Below are 17,117 nucleotides of genomic sequence, written 5' to 3'. Positions count from 1 at the left end.
TGCGAGCCGCTTGACCCAAACGACCGTTTTTTTAACCGTCCACACAGATACCTGCGCCACAGAAACGCAGATTTAACCCACAAGCTGGTTTTTATTCGATGTTTATTAAGCTGCGCGGTTAAAGGAAGCAGAAAAGGTGGGTAAAACGGTGTCCGGGACTCCGAGTGGAGCTTAGCGGGGGAGAATAACGCGTTCACCGCATCACTAGGACCGGAGAGCCGCTGTACAAATGATGTCATCATATTATCATCCGGGGAAGGAGGCGGACATGGCGGAGCCGCTGTGTCTGGAGAGAGGTAACATCAACACTCACCATGAGGTCAATCTCTGTAACAGTTCTGGTGTGTTTACAACATTACAAGCATGCTGTGATGCTCCCTGTCTGTCCATAAGCCATGTCTGTTCAGTGATGCATCAGACTCAGTGGCCACTTTATTAGGAACACCATAATTACTGATCTCTCAGTTTCTGCAGGCATGGATTACTCTGGGTCAGAGCTGGACGGTATGACGGTACTTCGATATACCGTCCTTAGTTCCTAATACCGTATGGATTTTTTCAAATACCGCCATACCGTAGCAGTTAAGTTAATACAACAGCTGTAGGCTTCAGTAGGCTGCAAATGATATAATATTCCTCTATAGACAGCTGAGAAAGAAGCTTTCAGAGCAATAATTAAAACGGAAGATTCCAGGTATGTCTGACGGGGCGGAAATCAACGTTATTCCCAATGTTAGTCAAAGCTGCCCACTTTTCTACAACAGATCTGTGGTCAAGTTGTACAGTGAAGTTCACAAACATTTTACTTGTTAAAGGGAGAGCTAACGGTAATTGTATAATACTTAAATATTAAATAAACAATAAAAATTGTATTTATTGCACCTGTTTCACCACACGTACTGATTCCATTATATACTGTGTTGTTTTGTGGAGCCAAGCAAACCTTATAGTACTCAAAACCTTCATTATATACATGGTAGTTTTATTTTATGTTATATACAGTAGAATAAGTCACAGACATATAAAAAGTCCCAGTAATACTTTTGTCCCTCCCGTCTGGGAGCAGATGTGTGCAGGGTGATTGAGTTGCTGGACCGGCTGCAGAGGAGCGGTGAGCTGCCTCCTCCCAAACTGCAGGCACTTCAGAGGGTGCTTCAGAGCAAATTCTGTGCTGCCATTAGAGAGGTGAGCTCCTGCACATCCACAATTGTGCAAGTTTTCATTTGTATGTAATAAATACAGTCCTTTACTTTCGTCTGATAGGTGTATGAACAACTGTACGACACTCTGGACATCGTCGGTGGACCTGAGGTTCGCGCTCAGGCTACTGCTAAGGTGAGGTTTAGAGGAAAGCATTACTGTAATGACTTCTAATTTTCTTAGATGTGACCAACGAATGCACCCGGATATAATTTGTGTTGTGAACATCAGTGATTGCCCTTGTTTCGCTCATTTTTTACTATTAGCTCTTTGGCTGTCTCCGTTATCTCTAGGCCACAGTAGCGGCTTTCGCGGCGAGCGAAGGCCACGCTCATCCTCGGGTGGTGGAGCTGCCCAAGACGGATGAGGGTCTGGGCTTTAACATCATGGGTGGAAAGGAGCAGAACTCGCCTATCTACATCTCCAGGGTGATCCCAGGGGGCGTGGCCGATCGGCAGGGCGGGCTTAAGAGAGGCGACCAGCTGCTGTCTGTCAACGGAGTGGTGAGGACTAGTGTTACCCCGAGAAGATCATGGACGAAATAGAAAAGAAAAGCTCCAGTGCTGATGTGTCCTCACTGTTTACAGTGTTCTTCTGTGTGTTCAGAGCGTGGAGGGTGAGCACCACGAGAAGGCTGTGGAGCTGCTTAAGGCAGCACAGGGTTCAGTAAAGCTGGTGGTGCGCTACACCCCGAAGGTCCTTGAAGAAATGGAGGCTCGGTTCGAGAAGCTACGCAGCGCCCGGCGTCGCCAGCAGCACGCCAGCCACTCGTAAGCATTCTGAATACTTTGGCTAAAACAGTGCACTTTGACTTCTGGTTTTATTAGTCATTTCAAAGACTTGCCAGCATCCCAGTATAACCCAGTTCAAAAACTCCTGCTTTTTCATGCATATTCAGGCAGCTTTTAATCCATCACTCAGACCCTGAATTCTGAGGTGGTTCTTAGTTTATATCTGACCATAGCACAGTTTTGCTTAGCATGAGTTTTCTTTTCACACTTGCCAAACAACCTCTGTTTTATGCACAATAAATGGACAAAAGTATTGGGACACCTTTTCTTATGATTGAATTCATTTGTTTCAGTCAGAACAGTTGCTAACAGGTGCAATAAATCAATTATATAAAGGACTTTATATGCTTCCAACTTTGCAGCAATGATTTAAGGAAGGCCCTTTCCTGTTTAAGGATAGCTCTATGAAGGGCAGCTCAGAGCCGACAAATTTTGGAATGAACTAAAATATCAGTTGAGGCTTTCCCAGCTATACAAATGCTCTTTTGGCTAAATGGGCACAAATTTCCACAGAAATACTTGTGAGATGCCTTCTCAGAAAAGTGGCTGTTGAAAAGAGCTAAAAGATCACATACAGGTGAATCTAATTGCATTTTTTATGAAATTGGATCTCTAACAAGCTCATAATCAGGTGTCTAAATACTTTTGGCCGTATTGTTTACTTTTAAATGGGTGCATTCAATTTAGCTCTTTATATAGGAACAGGGAGATCTTCAGATGTCAATACCATGGAATTAGGAGGCCAAGTTAAATTAAATCATAGACCCCTCTATATCACCAACATCATGATTTAAGTCATTTTGACCCAGCAGATTTTTAGAAAACTACGATGAACTAATGAAAGAACTCTAATTTTGTGACCAAGATGTGTTTTAGTCATTTATTCATATGTTTTAGATGTGCTTTATTGAACCTGCCATTACCTTGCAATTACCTTGGTCCCCTCAAGTGTAAGTGAACTTTAATTGTAGCTAATTTGTTGCCTCTTTTTTCTGTTCTGTTTACAGATCTTTAGAGTCTCGGGGTTAAACAACACCATCGTCTGGTTAGTCGTTTGCCCACCCTGCCCTTTGATTTTCCAAAAGGAAGTCGGAAGACTGGACCCCAGAGGAGATAAACAAAGACTTAATGTGCACGTTATTTATATGTTAGTGGTACGTCCCAAATAACTGTAGACCTCAAATATCATTTATCCCGCACATCTGTAGGGAGAAACTGTGTTCAGTATCTAGTGATTTGTCTGTGAAAATGCTGTAATACAGTGGGGGCTAGAAAGGTATAATCAACCACTGGTTTTTATTATCTCATATACTTTTAGTGCAAATACAGCAAATTCACATTTACCCAGTCGCTTTTGTCTTTGTACTACTAGATGTGACCAAAACAATGTATTTCTAAGCATAAACGATGACTGGAAGTATATAAAATAATAAACTAAAAGTGGTTGAATGTTTATTTCCTCTTACTGGATGTATAGTAATGTGTTTCTTTTAATAAACTAACTACAGCAAAGAGCTAATTTTATTAGAACATATTCACAGATCAGAGGCATGTGCCTTCAAGGGCTGTGTGTGTTTGTGTGTGATAGTGTGTATCTTTGTGCGTGTGTGCATGTGTGAATTTGTGTTAACACTATATGGCCAGAAGTATGTGGACACTCCTTATTATTTAGTTCAGGTGTTTTAGATAGTCTTATTCTTGAGAGGTATAAAAAAATAACGATATAGTTTGGGGAAGGCCTTTTGGTGTGGAGAAACTTTGGTAACCTTTACAGAGCCCAGACTCGAACCCCATAATACACCTTTAAAATGAATTGGGGGAAAAATCAGTGCCTGAGCTTACAAATGGGAACAGTTTCAATTGTGGTTGGACAAATTATTCACTTAGATTGTTTGTTTGGAATTGGGATGCCTAACAAGCTCCTGGTCAGGTCACATGTTTTTAGCAATATAGTTTGTGTGTTTGAGCATATATCGGGTTGAAACAAATTACAGACCAGCCTGGAATATTCCTTACTGCTAAACTCACACTGCTCTTGTTTATTATTTAGTAATAGTTTATTTTATCAGAACTGTAACTGATGTAATTCTGCTTTATAACAGATCGTAACAGACTTAGATGACCATCACTGAGAAAAAATTCTCTTCTTGACCTTAAACTGGTTAAACATTTAGATGTCCTTTGCCACTACATGCTCAAGGACTGTGCATGATCAGTCCTGTCATGAAGGAATAAAAAAATCGTGTGGTGGTGTGTGAGAGAAATCGTTTGTGGATACTGTTAATGTTTACCTCCTGAATTATGAGTGTCTTTTTGTCGGCAGGTTCTGAGATGCATCATGCATCTGTTACATGTGGATTTGAGCTGCTATTCATGCCTGTTTACATATGTGTGATCTTCATTTATTCATACATTCCTACAATAAAATCTACAATGTTGTCTAACTGCCATTCTATTTTTTAATCGGTTGGTACTTGGCACCATGCCCATTTAACATAATGGATTTTTATATATATCTTATAACATTTATATATATGTATATACAGTATATATACAGTATATATATATATATATCTTTTAATTTGTTAATAATTCTTAACACTAACTCACTATGCATGGTAGAATAATCTACATATAATAGATATGATCCAAAGGTTATATACTGGGAAACAACAGTGAGAGATTTTTACTTTGTGACATTTTAAAAACTGGGCTTATGCTCATCTGAGACGGACTAACACAAAATTGTTGTGCTCTCTGGGCCAAAGAGGTAAAGGACCATTTCAATTGTTACCAAGGCAAAGTTCAAAAGCCAGCATTTATTATAGTAGTGTAAGTACCAAAGGGATGGGTAACGTCTGTAAAAGATAGCATTAATGCTGAGGGGTACATATGCATCTTGGAGCCACACATGGTTCCATCTAAACCATTTTTCAGGGATGTATCTGCTTGTTTTAAATGCCAATCCTCATTGTGCATATGTTGAAAAAGCGTGCCTTCATAGAAAGTTTGTTTGTTTGTTTATTAGGATTTTAAAGTCATGTTTTACACTGTTTGGTTACACTGATGACAGAAAACGGTAGTTACTCATTACACAAGGTTATATCGGACACAGTCATGGACAATTTAGTATCTCTGATTCACCTCACTTGCACGTCTTTGGACTGTGGGAGTAAACCGGAGCAACCGGAGTAAACCCATGCAGACACTGGGAGAACATGCAAACTCCACACAGAAAGGACCTGGAATCGAACCCAGGACCTTCTTGCTGTGAGGCGACAGTGCTACCCACCGAGCCACCATGCCGTTTGTAGAAAGAGGTGTAGGTGCTAGACTGGCTTGTCTGTAGTCCAGGCCTGCCTCCTATGAAAAAAGCAATATACAACAGACATCCCAGACTGTAAACACAAATACAGACATTGGTGAGAGAGTTTTGGTTATATGGAAATTGAAGATTCTGTCTTTGTACTAATGAAATCATTTACTTTTTCCTATTGAACTGGGGTTATAGAAGTGTTATAATCCCTCACAAGCACCAATAAATAGTCAATTCATGCACTGTTGGTTTTTATTGTTTTAAACCAATTAAACACTTAATACTAAATCGCAGGGATGTGGATTCATACATTAGAAGTATTATATCAAACATGTATAAATAATTAGTTGATTTTTAGTCCTTTATTATCACACATTGAATGATTTTCTGGAATCAGAAGTGAGAGTAAATAATCACACAGTCGGTCGCAGAATTTTTACACTCGCATCACAGTCGACGTGTAATGACGCAGAGCTGAACACAGAGGAGCGCATTATAAACCACCGCATTCTCTTCTCTCATTACACTGCAGGTATAAACACACACATTCCTCTCATTATATACAACCCATCTCACATTATCACTCACTGACTAATAATATCTCACATTACATTACATACTGCAGGAATGAAGTTAGATTCTGTTTGCTGCGCACACCCACTTACTCCACTAGCTTAGCACGCTAACTAGTTATCATGCTAGCTAAACAACAAGCCGCTCTGGAACACATAACGGCTCTAAACTGCTATAATTATTATCATAAAAAGCCAGAATGCTGGTTAATACTTGCTTAATTATTGTCACGTTCAAATAAATATCCCGAAATTACACTATTTCTTACGCATAGTTAGAGTTAACAAATTAACACTTAGCTTCATCGTTAAAGGTAAGGTCACGGTGTTCCGCACACTAGTAAAATATAAAGCTACTTATCATTCTTAACGACAAAGCATCTAAAGAACAGTTTCAATCACCAAGAGAGGGGATTATCTGGTCATCAGACCTGTATTTGCTCATTTTTAGCCAGTCTGTTCACACTGGGGGACAAATAATTGATTTTACGTTGTTAAATAATGAACATTGTGTTCATGTTTATTTGTAAATAGACCTAAAAATCCTAACACTTTTTAAGTAAGATAAAGCAGGAGTGTTTAAAGACCAATAACCTTGGGAATTGTTACAAATAAAACCCTAAGATCTGATTCGAAAGAGGTGAGTTGTAGCCTAGTGGTTGAGGTACTGGACTAGGAATCAAAAGGTCACTGGTTCAAGCCCCACCACTGCCTGGTTGTTACTGTTGGGCCCTTGAGCAAGGCTCTTAACCCTCAATGTCTTAGACAGAATACTGTCCAAGTCGCTTTGGATAAGAGCGTCTCCTAAATGCCGTAAGTGTAAATGATGCTTTAATGAGCATTAGCAAAATGAGAGCATGGATGGATTGAGTTTCTTCACACACAGTTACGGGGAATTTACGGCGAGTTTACCTGCAGTCCAAAACATTATTAAAAGATTTGGAGACTTTGGATAAGAAGTGTAAGAAGCAAGGTAAAAAAAAACAAAAAAACATCAAACCTCCAAACCTTCAGCCCTGCTTCAAAAACCATATGCTTTTGTAATAGATATAACCACAACACTGGTTATTTTTACTGGGTTGTCAATCTACAAATGACTGGTTGATACAGACTGACTATAAATAGTGTCTTCTTTTTATACAGGTGTTGGTGAGTGTGTGAATATTCAGCCATGAACTGGAATAAAGGCAGTCAGGCTGGTAAACGAGGTTTCGGTTTTGGCGGTTTTTCTCTCGCCGGAGGGAAGAAAGAAGAGCCCCGACTGCCTCAGCAATCCCACAGCGCGTTTGGTGCGTCTGGATCAGCCGGAGGTTATGGCAAAAACCAGCAGCTTCCTTCATTCTACAAGATTGGAACCAAACGGGCCAACATTGATGAAGAGAATGCGTGAGTGTGCAGGTTAAATCTTTCTGGTTTAAACTTCTTTTGCAGCATCTGGTTTTGCATGGCAGAATGATCGCTGGTTATAAATGTACATAGTAACCAAACCATTCAGCAAGCAATGGATTCAGTATCCATTGGATTGAAAGTCTACATTGCATGTAAATTTATGTGTAATTACTTATTTAAATGAAGTGTAATGACTGATCCTTCTTCAGCTATTTTGAGGATGATGAGGAGGAATCCAGCGCTAGCGACCTGCCCTACATCCCAGCCGAGAACTCTCCGACCAGGCAGCAGATGCAGTCTAAAGGAGGACAAGGAGGGGGAGGTGGGTCAGACAGTGACGACGACCCCCTCGATGCTTTCATGGCCGAGGTTGAGGTAAGGTCATACTCCTTAGCCTGTGTTCTGCCATCCTCCTTCAAATAGTTTCTATTTAGACCTCAGTCTGAGGCTTCGTCCCAATCCCATCCTGCCACTGTAAACAGTATGAAACTGATAAAATGATACTATTGGTGATTTACAAATTAGATACACTATTTAATGGGTGGCACAGGGATTAAATACATTAGCGTACCACCACCGAGATCCAGGGTTCGAATCTCCAGCTGTCCAGCTGAAACTGCTTCAGGACCTGGTATTTGAGTCCTTGTGCGTTGTCTTTGTACAAAAGTTATTATAAATTAGAAAGCACTGACCAGGAAATGGTAAAAATTAAAGGGACCAACTATAGATGACTGGATAGAACTAACTAAAGAAATGTATTTAATGGAGAGGATAACTTTCTCGGTAAATATTAGAATGGATGTATTCAAAAAGCATTGGAGTAAATGGATAAAGTATCTAGCAGAAATGAGACCAGATGTGATAACAACAATATGTGTAGGGGTTTATTATTTTGATCACAATGGAATTCAAATGTATGACTGTTTTTGTTAGATTGTATTTAATTATTCATTTATTTATGTTGTATATAAAAAGCTTATGTGTTTTGCTTGTAATGCCTTTATAAAAAAAGTTATTATAAATTAGATATCATTCTTTATAAAAACACACAATAATATATCTCCTTTTTTATAAACTCCTTTAACAGAACCAAGCTGCCAAAGATATGAAGAAACTGGAAGAGAAGGAGAAAATTCTGGCCAAGTAAGATTCAGCTCAAGTTAAAGCCGTTAAAATATAGGGGTCTCTTACATGATGCCAGTTAAACAGCAGTAGTGGGAGACAGATATCAGTTAGCTTGTATCTTTATGTAATAGACATTGTACTGTATGTGTGGGTGATGGTAGGATGAATGGGAGGGGAGAAGGGGACGGGATTGATAGTATGATTGTTTCTACGGGTGATTGAGCGAGTCGCAGGGAAGTTTTTTTTTTCTCCGCTTCTTTCTTCCAGGGGTATACGAGACGACATCGAAGAGGAAGACGATCACGTGAGTCACCCTGCTGAAGTTACCTCAGCCTACCTCTATTACTAGAACTGCTTTGAATCGATCCGTATCTCATATTCAGTTTCTTTTTTCCTTTCCCACTGTGTAGGTGGGTTGGTTAAATGCCTAGAGAATGAATATAGCTACGATCTACTATTGTCTGATAAGATTTGGAGCACTTGCAGATTAAATAATGATCACACGTTGTCTTTAAAAGGAGTCATCTGCCTTCCTGGTTTCTAAATTTATGATCTAATAAGTCTTAAGTGGCCCTTATTCATCGAAGCTGAGTAGAAATCAGAAGTGAGCAGATCTGAGCACCCCTTATTACAAACAGACTACTCACAAGAGCGGATTTAAGTGCAGTCGATAAACAACTTGTGCTGCATGTGACACTTCAGCCTGATTTACAGCCTTAATTCATCCTGACAAGAGTCACAGCCTCATTTCTGCTGGCATAGTGATATATGCTTACCAGGTTATGCTCACCAAAGATGGCAGGATTAAGTTAAATCTCAGCTGTCTTTGAACAGCAATCTGTCGTCCTTGATAGTTATGTGGCAGCTCTTCCACAAAAAATGACCATTTAAACCCTAATTGGGTTGTATTTGACTTTTTTGATGTGTTGCGCTGCTCAGTCCTCTGTGACGGGAGGTTTTGTCTTGCCTGCAGGAAGCTTACTTCCGTTACATGGCGGAGAACCCCACAGCGGGACTGGTCCAGGAGGAAGAGGAGGAGAATGTGGATTATGACAGCGATGGGAACCCCATTCCATCTACCACCAAGAAGATCATCCTGCCACTGCCTCCTATTGATCACTCTGAGGTAGGGTTGCTTTAAAATCAGCCTTTATTTATTAGATTTAAGAATTGTTCAACCAAATCAAATGATCAAGTACAAAAAGATCATGTATGTATTCTTTTTTTACTTTCCTTGTTTTCAGTCTGAGGGCACAGTGTACAGAATATTACACACACAAGCACACAATGACCATTTTTATTTAACCTTAAACATCCCTATTAGTACAAGTGGTTTAATAATCTGCACGTTTAAATACTTCTGTCAAGCTGATAATATGGAATGGAGAAAAGCCATAAATCACTTCAGAAGAGTTGCAGGATAACCAGAAAACAGCAGGAACAACAGTTACACAAATACCAAAATAGCAATAAAGTGCACCATAATTATGTCCAGGCCTATAAAACCCCTCTGCTAAAGAAAAAGGAACACACACACAATAGCATAAACTTTTCCACACACATATTCCGCACACCTGAATCGGGCTACAATAATTCAGCTCATCATTTTACGACAAAGTCAATAAGAAAAGGAAAGATTAATCTTAGCTTTCTAGCAAAGTGCGACTGTTACTATTTTGTAGTGGTGGTTTTTAAGGTTTTTAATATTTAAGTGTTTCATCGTGCTAATAAATACCTCATTTTTTGCTCATATAAAGATACCAGAATAGCGTTTTAGCTACACAAAATGACTTTGTTTTATGATGAGATCTTTCCCGTAACGATGCCCAACAACACAGAGAGACTTACGAGTCTTGTGCCCTTCCCGTAGATTGACTACCCACCTTTCGAGAAGAACTTCTACACAGAACACGAAGAGCTCAACAGTCTGACTGGAGTACAAGTGGTGGAACTGAGACAGAAACTCAACCTCAGGGTTAGTGCTTGTTCACAGTACACACTAGCATATAAAATGCTACTTTCTCAAGGGTTCTTGTTACTTTCTCTGCATTAAGTGATGTTTTTGTATGTGCGTTTGATGGGAAGGTGTCCGGTGCAGCTCCTCCTAAGCCCTGTACCAGTTTTGCCCACTTTAACTTCGATGAGCAGCTCATGAATCAGATCCGCAAGTCCGAGTACACCCAGCCTACGCCCATCCAGTGCCAGGTAAACCCTAAAGTTTTGTTTTTCTTGGATCAATGTAATTACTTTTATCTAATAACGACGTTTTTAATGTTGTTATTAGGCTTGCGTAACGTGTGGATTAGTTAACATCGTGACTGTCTTCCTCTTCGTTTCCGTTAGGGTGTCCCTATAGCCCTGAGTGGTAGGGACATTATCGGCATTGCCAAAACGGGCAGCGGAAAGACGGCTGCGTTTATCTGGCCCATGCTGGTGCACATCATGGACCAGAAAGAGCTGGAGAAGGGAGAGGGACCTATTGCTGTGATTGTCTGCCCTACCAGAGAGCTCTGCCAGCAGGTCAGTTTGCTGTATCTGTAGCTTGTATGTCCAGGTACAGTACAGGAAAGATAATAGTAACTACATGAGGAGTGAAGTACTATGTATGTGTGTTATGACTAGCTTTATGTTCGTGTATGTGTGTTTCTGTAGATCCACTCGGAGTGTAAGCGCTTCGGGAAGGCCTATGGTCTGCGCTCAGTGGCTGTGTACGGAGGGGGCAGCATGTGGGAACAAGCCAAAACTCTACAGGACGGGGCTGAAATTGTTGTTTGCACCCCGGTAAGTGCCCAAACTGGTGCTTTCAATAATTCATTTAGAAGGGGTGTCCCAGTACTTTTGTTCTCATAGTGTATTTGTTCCCACAGGGTCGTCTGATTGATCACATAAAGAAGAAGGCTACCTCGCTGCAGAGAGTGACCTACCTGGTGTTTGATGAAGCTGACCGCATGTTTGATATGGGATTCGGTAAGTACACACGCCTGTCCGGATTTGCTTTAGTATAAAAGCTAAATATACACTCCAGTTATAATGTTCCTGTTGTGATTTCTGACCCGCGTTTACTTTTAGAGTACCAGGTGAGATCCATCGCCAGCCATGTCAGACCTGACAGGCAGAGTAAGTCGCTGTTAAATTCATTCGGTTGCCAGATTTCATCCAGAAATGCAGCTTTGCTCCATTTCTCATCATTCTTATCTGTATTTTCTCTCTCTCAGCTCTGCTGTTTAGTGCCACGTTCAGAAAGAAGATCGAGAGGTTGGCGCGGGACATTCTCATCGACCCCATCCGCGTAGTGCAGGGAGACATCGGAGAGGTACAGCATTTCATTGCAACGTGGTTGTTCTAACCACTAGATACAAACATTTCCTGATTTCAAAATACAGTCCTTACATAAAGATACACAAGATGGGTAGTATTAAGACTGTGAATCCAGTGTGTGCTTTTAGGTAGATAACAGCTTTAAAGTAAATAACAGCTAGGAAACAGGTCAAAAGCATAGTGCCAACTGTGAGGTTTCAGGCCTGTTAAACACCAGTAGGACAACTTAGAATGCCAACTGTAAGTCTGACTAATCTGCACAAAATGTAGATGATAGAATTTGCCCTTTCACAGTTCTAAAAGACTCGCGCTTGTATTATACACAGGTTTCACAGTTAAACTCTCAAATCAACACTTTGTTCATCAGCTTTTATTCAACATTGTGTTAGGGTCACTGAAAATGTTTTAAAGTTGTAATTTTGAGTATAATGTTGAAATATTATGGGCCTCCTGGTGTTACAATGAGAAATGTTAAGAATTGTGTTAAGTTATACTTTTGTATGGGTTTTAAAAATAAAGAATTACTCAATTTCCTGCTGCATCAGCATCAGTTTATGGTCATAAGGGCCCTGAAGCGGCTTTGCAGGAAATTGTTCTTATGTTGAAGCAGAAGTTACTAGTGACTATACTACATGCATCTGTGCACAATACTTAAATTTTTCCATCTTTATCTTTAATATCTGCTGCTATATAAACCCTACACTGCTAACTGTATATCGTATGCTTTTGAAAAAAAAAAAAGAATAAATGGCTACCATACCATCAGGAGTAAGAACAGAGTGACAAAGCAGATAGAATCTGTAATGAACACATTACTATTACCATGCAAACGTCCAGTCTCTCATCTCTAAACCTCTCTTTCTCTTAGGCCAACGAGGACGTGACCCAGTTGGTGGAGGTGTTACCGAGCGGCTCGGATAAGTGGATGTGGCTGACGCGCAGACTGGTGGGGTTTACCTCGGCGGGTTCCGTGCTCATCTTCGTCACTAAGAAGACCAACTCTGAGGAGCTGGCCACCAACCTGCAGCAGGAGGGCCACAGCCTGGGCCTGCTACACGGAGACATGGACCAGAGCGAGAGGAACAAGGTCATCAGCGACTTCAAGAAGAAGAGCCTGCCCATCCTGGTGGCCACTGACGTCGCAGGTGAGCTGGTCAGGGGATTCGTGTGTAGAGTTTTGGTTGGTGGTTGGTAGTCACTGTTAAAAACACATAGATATGCATACATTTGCATTCACTTTTTAAAGGAAATTGCATTCGTTAACCTTTCTTAATCTGATGTTTCAAGGATTGGACAGATTTTAACACTATGCTAATCAATTTTCTGCAATTTTATCCATAATTACTAGTCTTTTTTTTATTAGGAAACTATACACATGCTCTAGTTCTACCATGTACTCATCTGCTAAAGGGGAATGCAGTCATTTTTATTGCATCTCTTTCTTTTTAGTCGACTTCTGCTGTAGACCTTTTTTATTTGGGGTCTCTTAGTCTAATGCTTTTCATAATTGACACAGTTATTATTTTTCCCAGTTGTTATTGCATGCTGGTTGTTGTTTTTCTTGTTTACACACCACTCTTCTGTATGTTCTGTTCTATTACAGCCCGTGGTTTGGATATTCCCTCGATCCGTACGGTCGTGAATTACGACGTCGCCCGGGACATCGACACGCACACTCACCGAGTCGGCCGAACGGGTCGCGCCGGAGAGAAGGGTGTGGCCTATACTCTGCTCACGAACAAAGACACCTCATTCGCCGGAGACCTCGTTCGTAACTTAGAGGGAGCCAATCAGAGTGTTCCGAAGGAGCTGATGGATTTAGCCATGCAGGTACACCACTAGTCCTGTTTGTTAAGTCTTACCTTTTATTCCACTGATCTCTTGAATGGACCATAAAATGTCTTAGTATTAATATTAATAATTTAATAAAAGCCTGTGCTTTACTTTTGTATTCAGAATCCCTGGTTTAAGAAGTCCCGATTTAAGAGTGGAAAAGGAAAGAAGCTGAATATTGGAGGTGGCGGTCTGGGCTACAGGGAGAGACCCGGGCTTGGATCTGAAACCTCAGTAAGTCTCTCTCAGTCCAAATAGCATCTTTAATAGCATTAATGTCTTGGTTTTATTGATCAAACAAAATAAACATTTATTTCCTACAGAACACAAATGAGCATGTGGCATTTTATGAGATTTTAGTGCACATAATATAGACGTTATACATGATATGCTTCAAAACTGCGTATTCTGGCGCTGCAGATTTACATCTTTGACGCTTTGATTTCACCCCTTGAAGTTCCACTAAAGTTCAGTCAGATTGAACCCTCTGCTGTTTGCTGCTGACCTCTTCAAAGCGCCACCAGTGAGACAAACTGATTATTTGACCCTGCCGCGGATTGGCGGCCTGACCAGGGTGTTCCTGCTGCGCGCCCAGCGAGTCAGTTGATGAAAGATAAAAGTGAATAAAATAATGCCAGACCTAGCGGGTCGGACAAAATTAACAAAATAATGCCAATCAACTTTATTGACAAATGATGATAGAAATACTAAATTCTACAGTATATGTTTATATTATCTGCATGTACATTTGGATCTTCAAAGCATCTGACATGATATTAATCTGCACAGAACAATGTAATAATGTTATATTACATTAATATTTCATCCTTTTAAAGTTATCTAATGGACTTATTGTTGTGTTTGTATTGATTTTTTTATCTCTGTATGATGTTAATGCATCTTTCTGATCATTTCTGTTGTGAATGCAGGGTAGTTCTGTACTTGGCAACTATGAGTCCTACAAACCTTCCACTGGAGCTATGGGAGACCGCATGTCTGCCATGAAGCAAGCCTTTAATGTGAGTGGAACACACACTTACCAGCTCAACACACTAAATACCTTTCCAAGTTCAGGGGTTTTGTCATACACGTTGTTAAAAGGTGTGTTAAATCATTTGTGGCAACAGTTTAGGGAAGATCCCTGTGCACAAAGCTAGGTCCAAATAGTCTTAGTCAGCAGTGGCCTGCACAGAGCTGAACACCTTTGGGATAAACAGGAGTGTTTTTAGCCTGTCCACCAACCTGACAAATGCACCTTTTGACCAAATGGGGACAAATTCCCACAGATACACTCTATTTAGTCTTTTGAAAGCTTTCTCAGAAGAGTGGAATGCTGTTGTAGCCACCAAAAGAGTGCCGACTTTATATTAATGCCAATAGTCAAGTCAAATGTAATTATATAGTGCTTTTTGGACATTGTCTCAGAGCAACTTTACAGAATCCAGGACCGACAGACCAAAAATCCCTGTTGAGCAAGCAGAGGGCGACAGTGGCAGGAACAAAAAAGTCCCTTAAAAGTACAGGAAGAAACCTTGAGAGGAACAAGACTCAGCAGGGACCTCCATCCTCCTTGGGTGCAGTTATAGTATAGTTATAGTGTAGTATGGGTATAGTTTGGGAATAAGATGTCCAACAAGCTATTGGTCAGGTGTCCACATACTTTTGGCATTAAGTGTACTTTGTTATTTACTGCTTCTGCTCAGATGAAAGTCCAGTGAACCTTTTTTGAATTTCTCTTCCTTTAGGCTCAGTATAAAAACCACTTTGTGGCAGCGACCAGCATCTCTCCCAAGCTCAGCACACAGTCGAGCAGCAACGCAGGCTGGACGAGTGCAGGCAGTCTGAATTCCATTCCGTCAGCGGCTCCTGAAGCAGCCCATGCACCTCCCTCCTCAGCCTCCATGCTCCCTCCTCCTCCTCCTCCTCCTCCTCCTCCTCCTCCTCCTCCAGCCCTCAGCCCAGGCACCCAGCTGTCCGGCTTCAGCAGCTCCGGCTCTCTGAGCACCGCGTCGGACTCGTACCCCTCGTCCACCTCATCCAGAGAGGAAACGCGTCACGACAGGGGTCACCAAGGAGACGGGCACCATCGGTACGGCGACCGGGACCGCCACGGCGACCGGGACCGGGATCGACACAGCGACAGGGATCGCCACGGAGACAGGGACCGCCACGGCGACCGGGACCGGGACCGCCACGGCGACCGGGACCGGGATCGTTACGGCGACCGGGACAGGGATCGTCACCGTGACGGTCGCAACGGCGAGGGCAGCCGGCGGGACAGAGACGATCACAGGGGGGACAGGGAGAGCGGGGACAGGGGCGGGTCACACAGAGGGAGCGGGGACAGCTTTGCCGTTCCAGATCCGCCGAAGCGAAAGAAGAGCAGGTGGGACAGTTAGAGCCGTACACACAGGCCTGAGATCAGTCAGTCCGGCTGAAAACTACAAAACAGGAAGGACATTTAGGGGTGGGAAATCCACGTGTTATTGTTAGTGTGGTCCTGGCCAGTCTGTCTGTCGGGGAGGTTCTTCATGTTGTGAACGAGAGAGAAGAGGAACCTGTAGGAAGATCTTCTCTCTGACCATACGTGTGTAAATGCATCTTTTTGGTGGGTGATACTAAATCATGGTTTTGTGTCAGATATTTATAGAGGAGTGTTTTTAGGGAATCGTTTTCTTTTTATTTACTTTTATGATTTCATCAAAATGTTTGCTTTGCGTTGTCAGTTCGGCTGAGAACAGTTTCTCTTATTAAAAAAAACAGTAGATGTGATTGGTCGTTGAGGCAGATTGTTTGTCAGTGATGTAAAGGTTTAGGATTTTGCTCTCGATTGTAGTACTCGCTGTTACGATCTCGGACTCGGTTATGCAGTTTTTATCCTTTCCTCATGTCACTGTGTGTTTTTTGCTTTTTTTTAAACAAAAGAAAATCGGTTAATACAACTACAGCTCGTGTGTTTTTTATTTTATTCTTACATCAGAAATAAACAGCAACTCGGATGAAACACACACACAAGCAATAAACTATATGAGATACATTCCAACATCAGAAATAAACCAAACATGCACTACAAAAACTCATAGATCAAGTAACATACTACACTACACTAGACATTCTAGACTGATGCACTAACATCTGATAAGAGGGGAAGACCTCACACTATGTGAAAACTTCAGTCCTGGCTGAATGACCTAAATACAACACAAAAAGACAAAATAGTGTGATAAAGTATGATAAATTTATATTAAATAAAAATCTGCTCGTAAACATTACATGTGGCCAAAATATTGCCCATGTGTTTTAGCCATACACAATGCTAACAGGTGTATAAAACCAATTATATAAAATAAATTATATCCTTATTGCTGTGTGGTAACAGTAGTTTAGAGAAGGCCCGTTCCTGTTTCAGGATGACCATGTCCCTGTCCATAAAGACTAGATTTGACAAGGAACTCCAGTGACCTGCACAGAGCCCTGACCTCAACTCAATTAAACAACTTTGGAATGAATTAAAACATCATTTGCTTTTTTTTTTTTTTTTACACCAAATGGGCACAACTTCCCACAGACACA

The 17,117-nt window shown here is 41.2% G+C and overlaps 2 protein-coding genes across 2 annotated transcripts; both read left to right on the top strand.

The window, feature by feature from the left end:
- Nucleotides 1–3,503, top strand: lin7b (lin-7 homolog B (C. elegans)). The gene is made up of 6 exons (XM_062984734.1): nt 1–296; nt 1,067–1,185; nt 1,264–1,335; nt 1,494–1,703; nt 1,807–1,970; nt 2,999–3,503. Exons 1-6 carry the CDS (start codon nt 230–232, stop codon nt 3,018–3,020), a joined length of 654 nt encoding a protein of 217 aa, XP_062840804.1. The 5' UTR covers nt 1–229; the 3' UTR covers nt 3,021–3,503.
- A 2,276-nt stretch (nt 3,504–5,779) lies between these two features.
- Nucleotides 5,780–16,489, top strand: ddx42 (DEAD (Asp-Glu-Ala-Asp) box helicase 42). The gene is made up of 18 exons (XM_063018918.1): nt 5,780–5,839; nt 7,023–7,265; nt 7,478–7,643; nt 8,356–8,411; nt 8,661–8,697; nt 9,367–9,519; nt 10,264–10,368; nt 10,479–10,598; nt 10,737–10,913; nt 11,046–11,174; nt 11,261–11,360; nt 11,463–11,510; nt 11,609–11,706; nt 12,580–12,856; nt 13,315–13,541; nt 13,668–13,778; nt 14,474–14,563; nt 15,290–16,489. The coding sequence occupies exons 2-18, from the start codon at nt 7,051–7,053 to the stop codon at nt 15,941–15,943; spliced, it is 2,763 nt and encodes a 920-aa protein (XP_062874988.1). The 5' UTR covers nt 5,780–5,839; nt 7,023–7,050; the 3' UTR covers nt 15,944–16,489.
- Nucleotides 16,490–17,117: the final 628 nt, after the last annotated feature.

The sequence above is a fragment of the Trichomycterus rosablanca genome, chromosome 22 (genome assembly GCF_030014385.1).
Source record: "Trichomycterus rosablanca isolate fTriRos1 chromosome 22, fTriRos1.hap1, whole genome shotgun sequence".
In the NCBI taxonomy this organism is placed as follows: Eukaryota; Metazoa; Chordata; class Actinopteri; order Siluriformes; family Trichomycteridae; genus Trichomycterus; species Trichomycterus rosablanca.
The sequence above is the reverse complement of the archived record's forward strand: the minus strand, read 5'-3'. Positions and strand labels throughout refer to the sequence as shown.

What these genes read in the sequence shown, in the direction of transcription:
- ddx42 (XM_063018918.1), top strand. Translation starts at nt 7,051, where the DNA reads ATGAACTGGAATAAAGGCAGTCAGGCTGGTAAACGAGGTTTCGGTTTT. An exon ending in AAATTGTTGTTTGCACCCCG is followed by an intron (nt 11,175 to 11,260) that starts GTAAGTGCCCAA and finishes TTGTTCCCACAG; the next exon opens with GGTCGTCTGATTGATCACAT. An exon ending in CCATGAAGCAAGCCTTTAAT is followed by an intron (nt 14,564 to 15,289) that starts GTGAGTGGAACA and finishes CTCTTCCTTTAG; the next exon opens with GCTCAGTATAAAAACCACTT.
- lin7b (XM_062984734.1), top strand. Translation starts at nt 230, where the DNA reads ATGATGTCATCATATTATCATCCGGGGAAGGAGGCGGACATGGCGGAG. An exon ending in TGCTGTCTGTCAACGGAGTG is followed by an intron (nt 1,704 to 1,806) that starts GTGAGGACTAGT and finishes CTGTGTGTTCAG; the next exon opens with AGCGTGGAGGGTGAGCACCA. An exon ending in CAGCAGCACGCCAGCCACTC is followed by an intron (nt 1,971 to 2,998) that starts GTAAGCATTCTG and finishes TTCTGTTTACAG; the next exon opens with ATCTTTAGAGTCTCGGGGTT.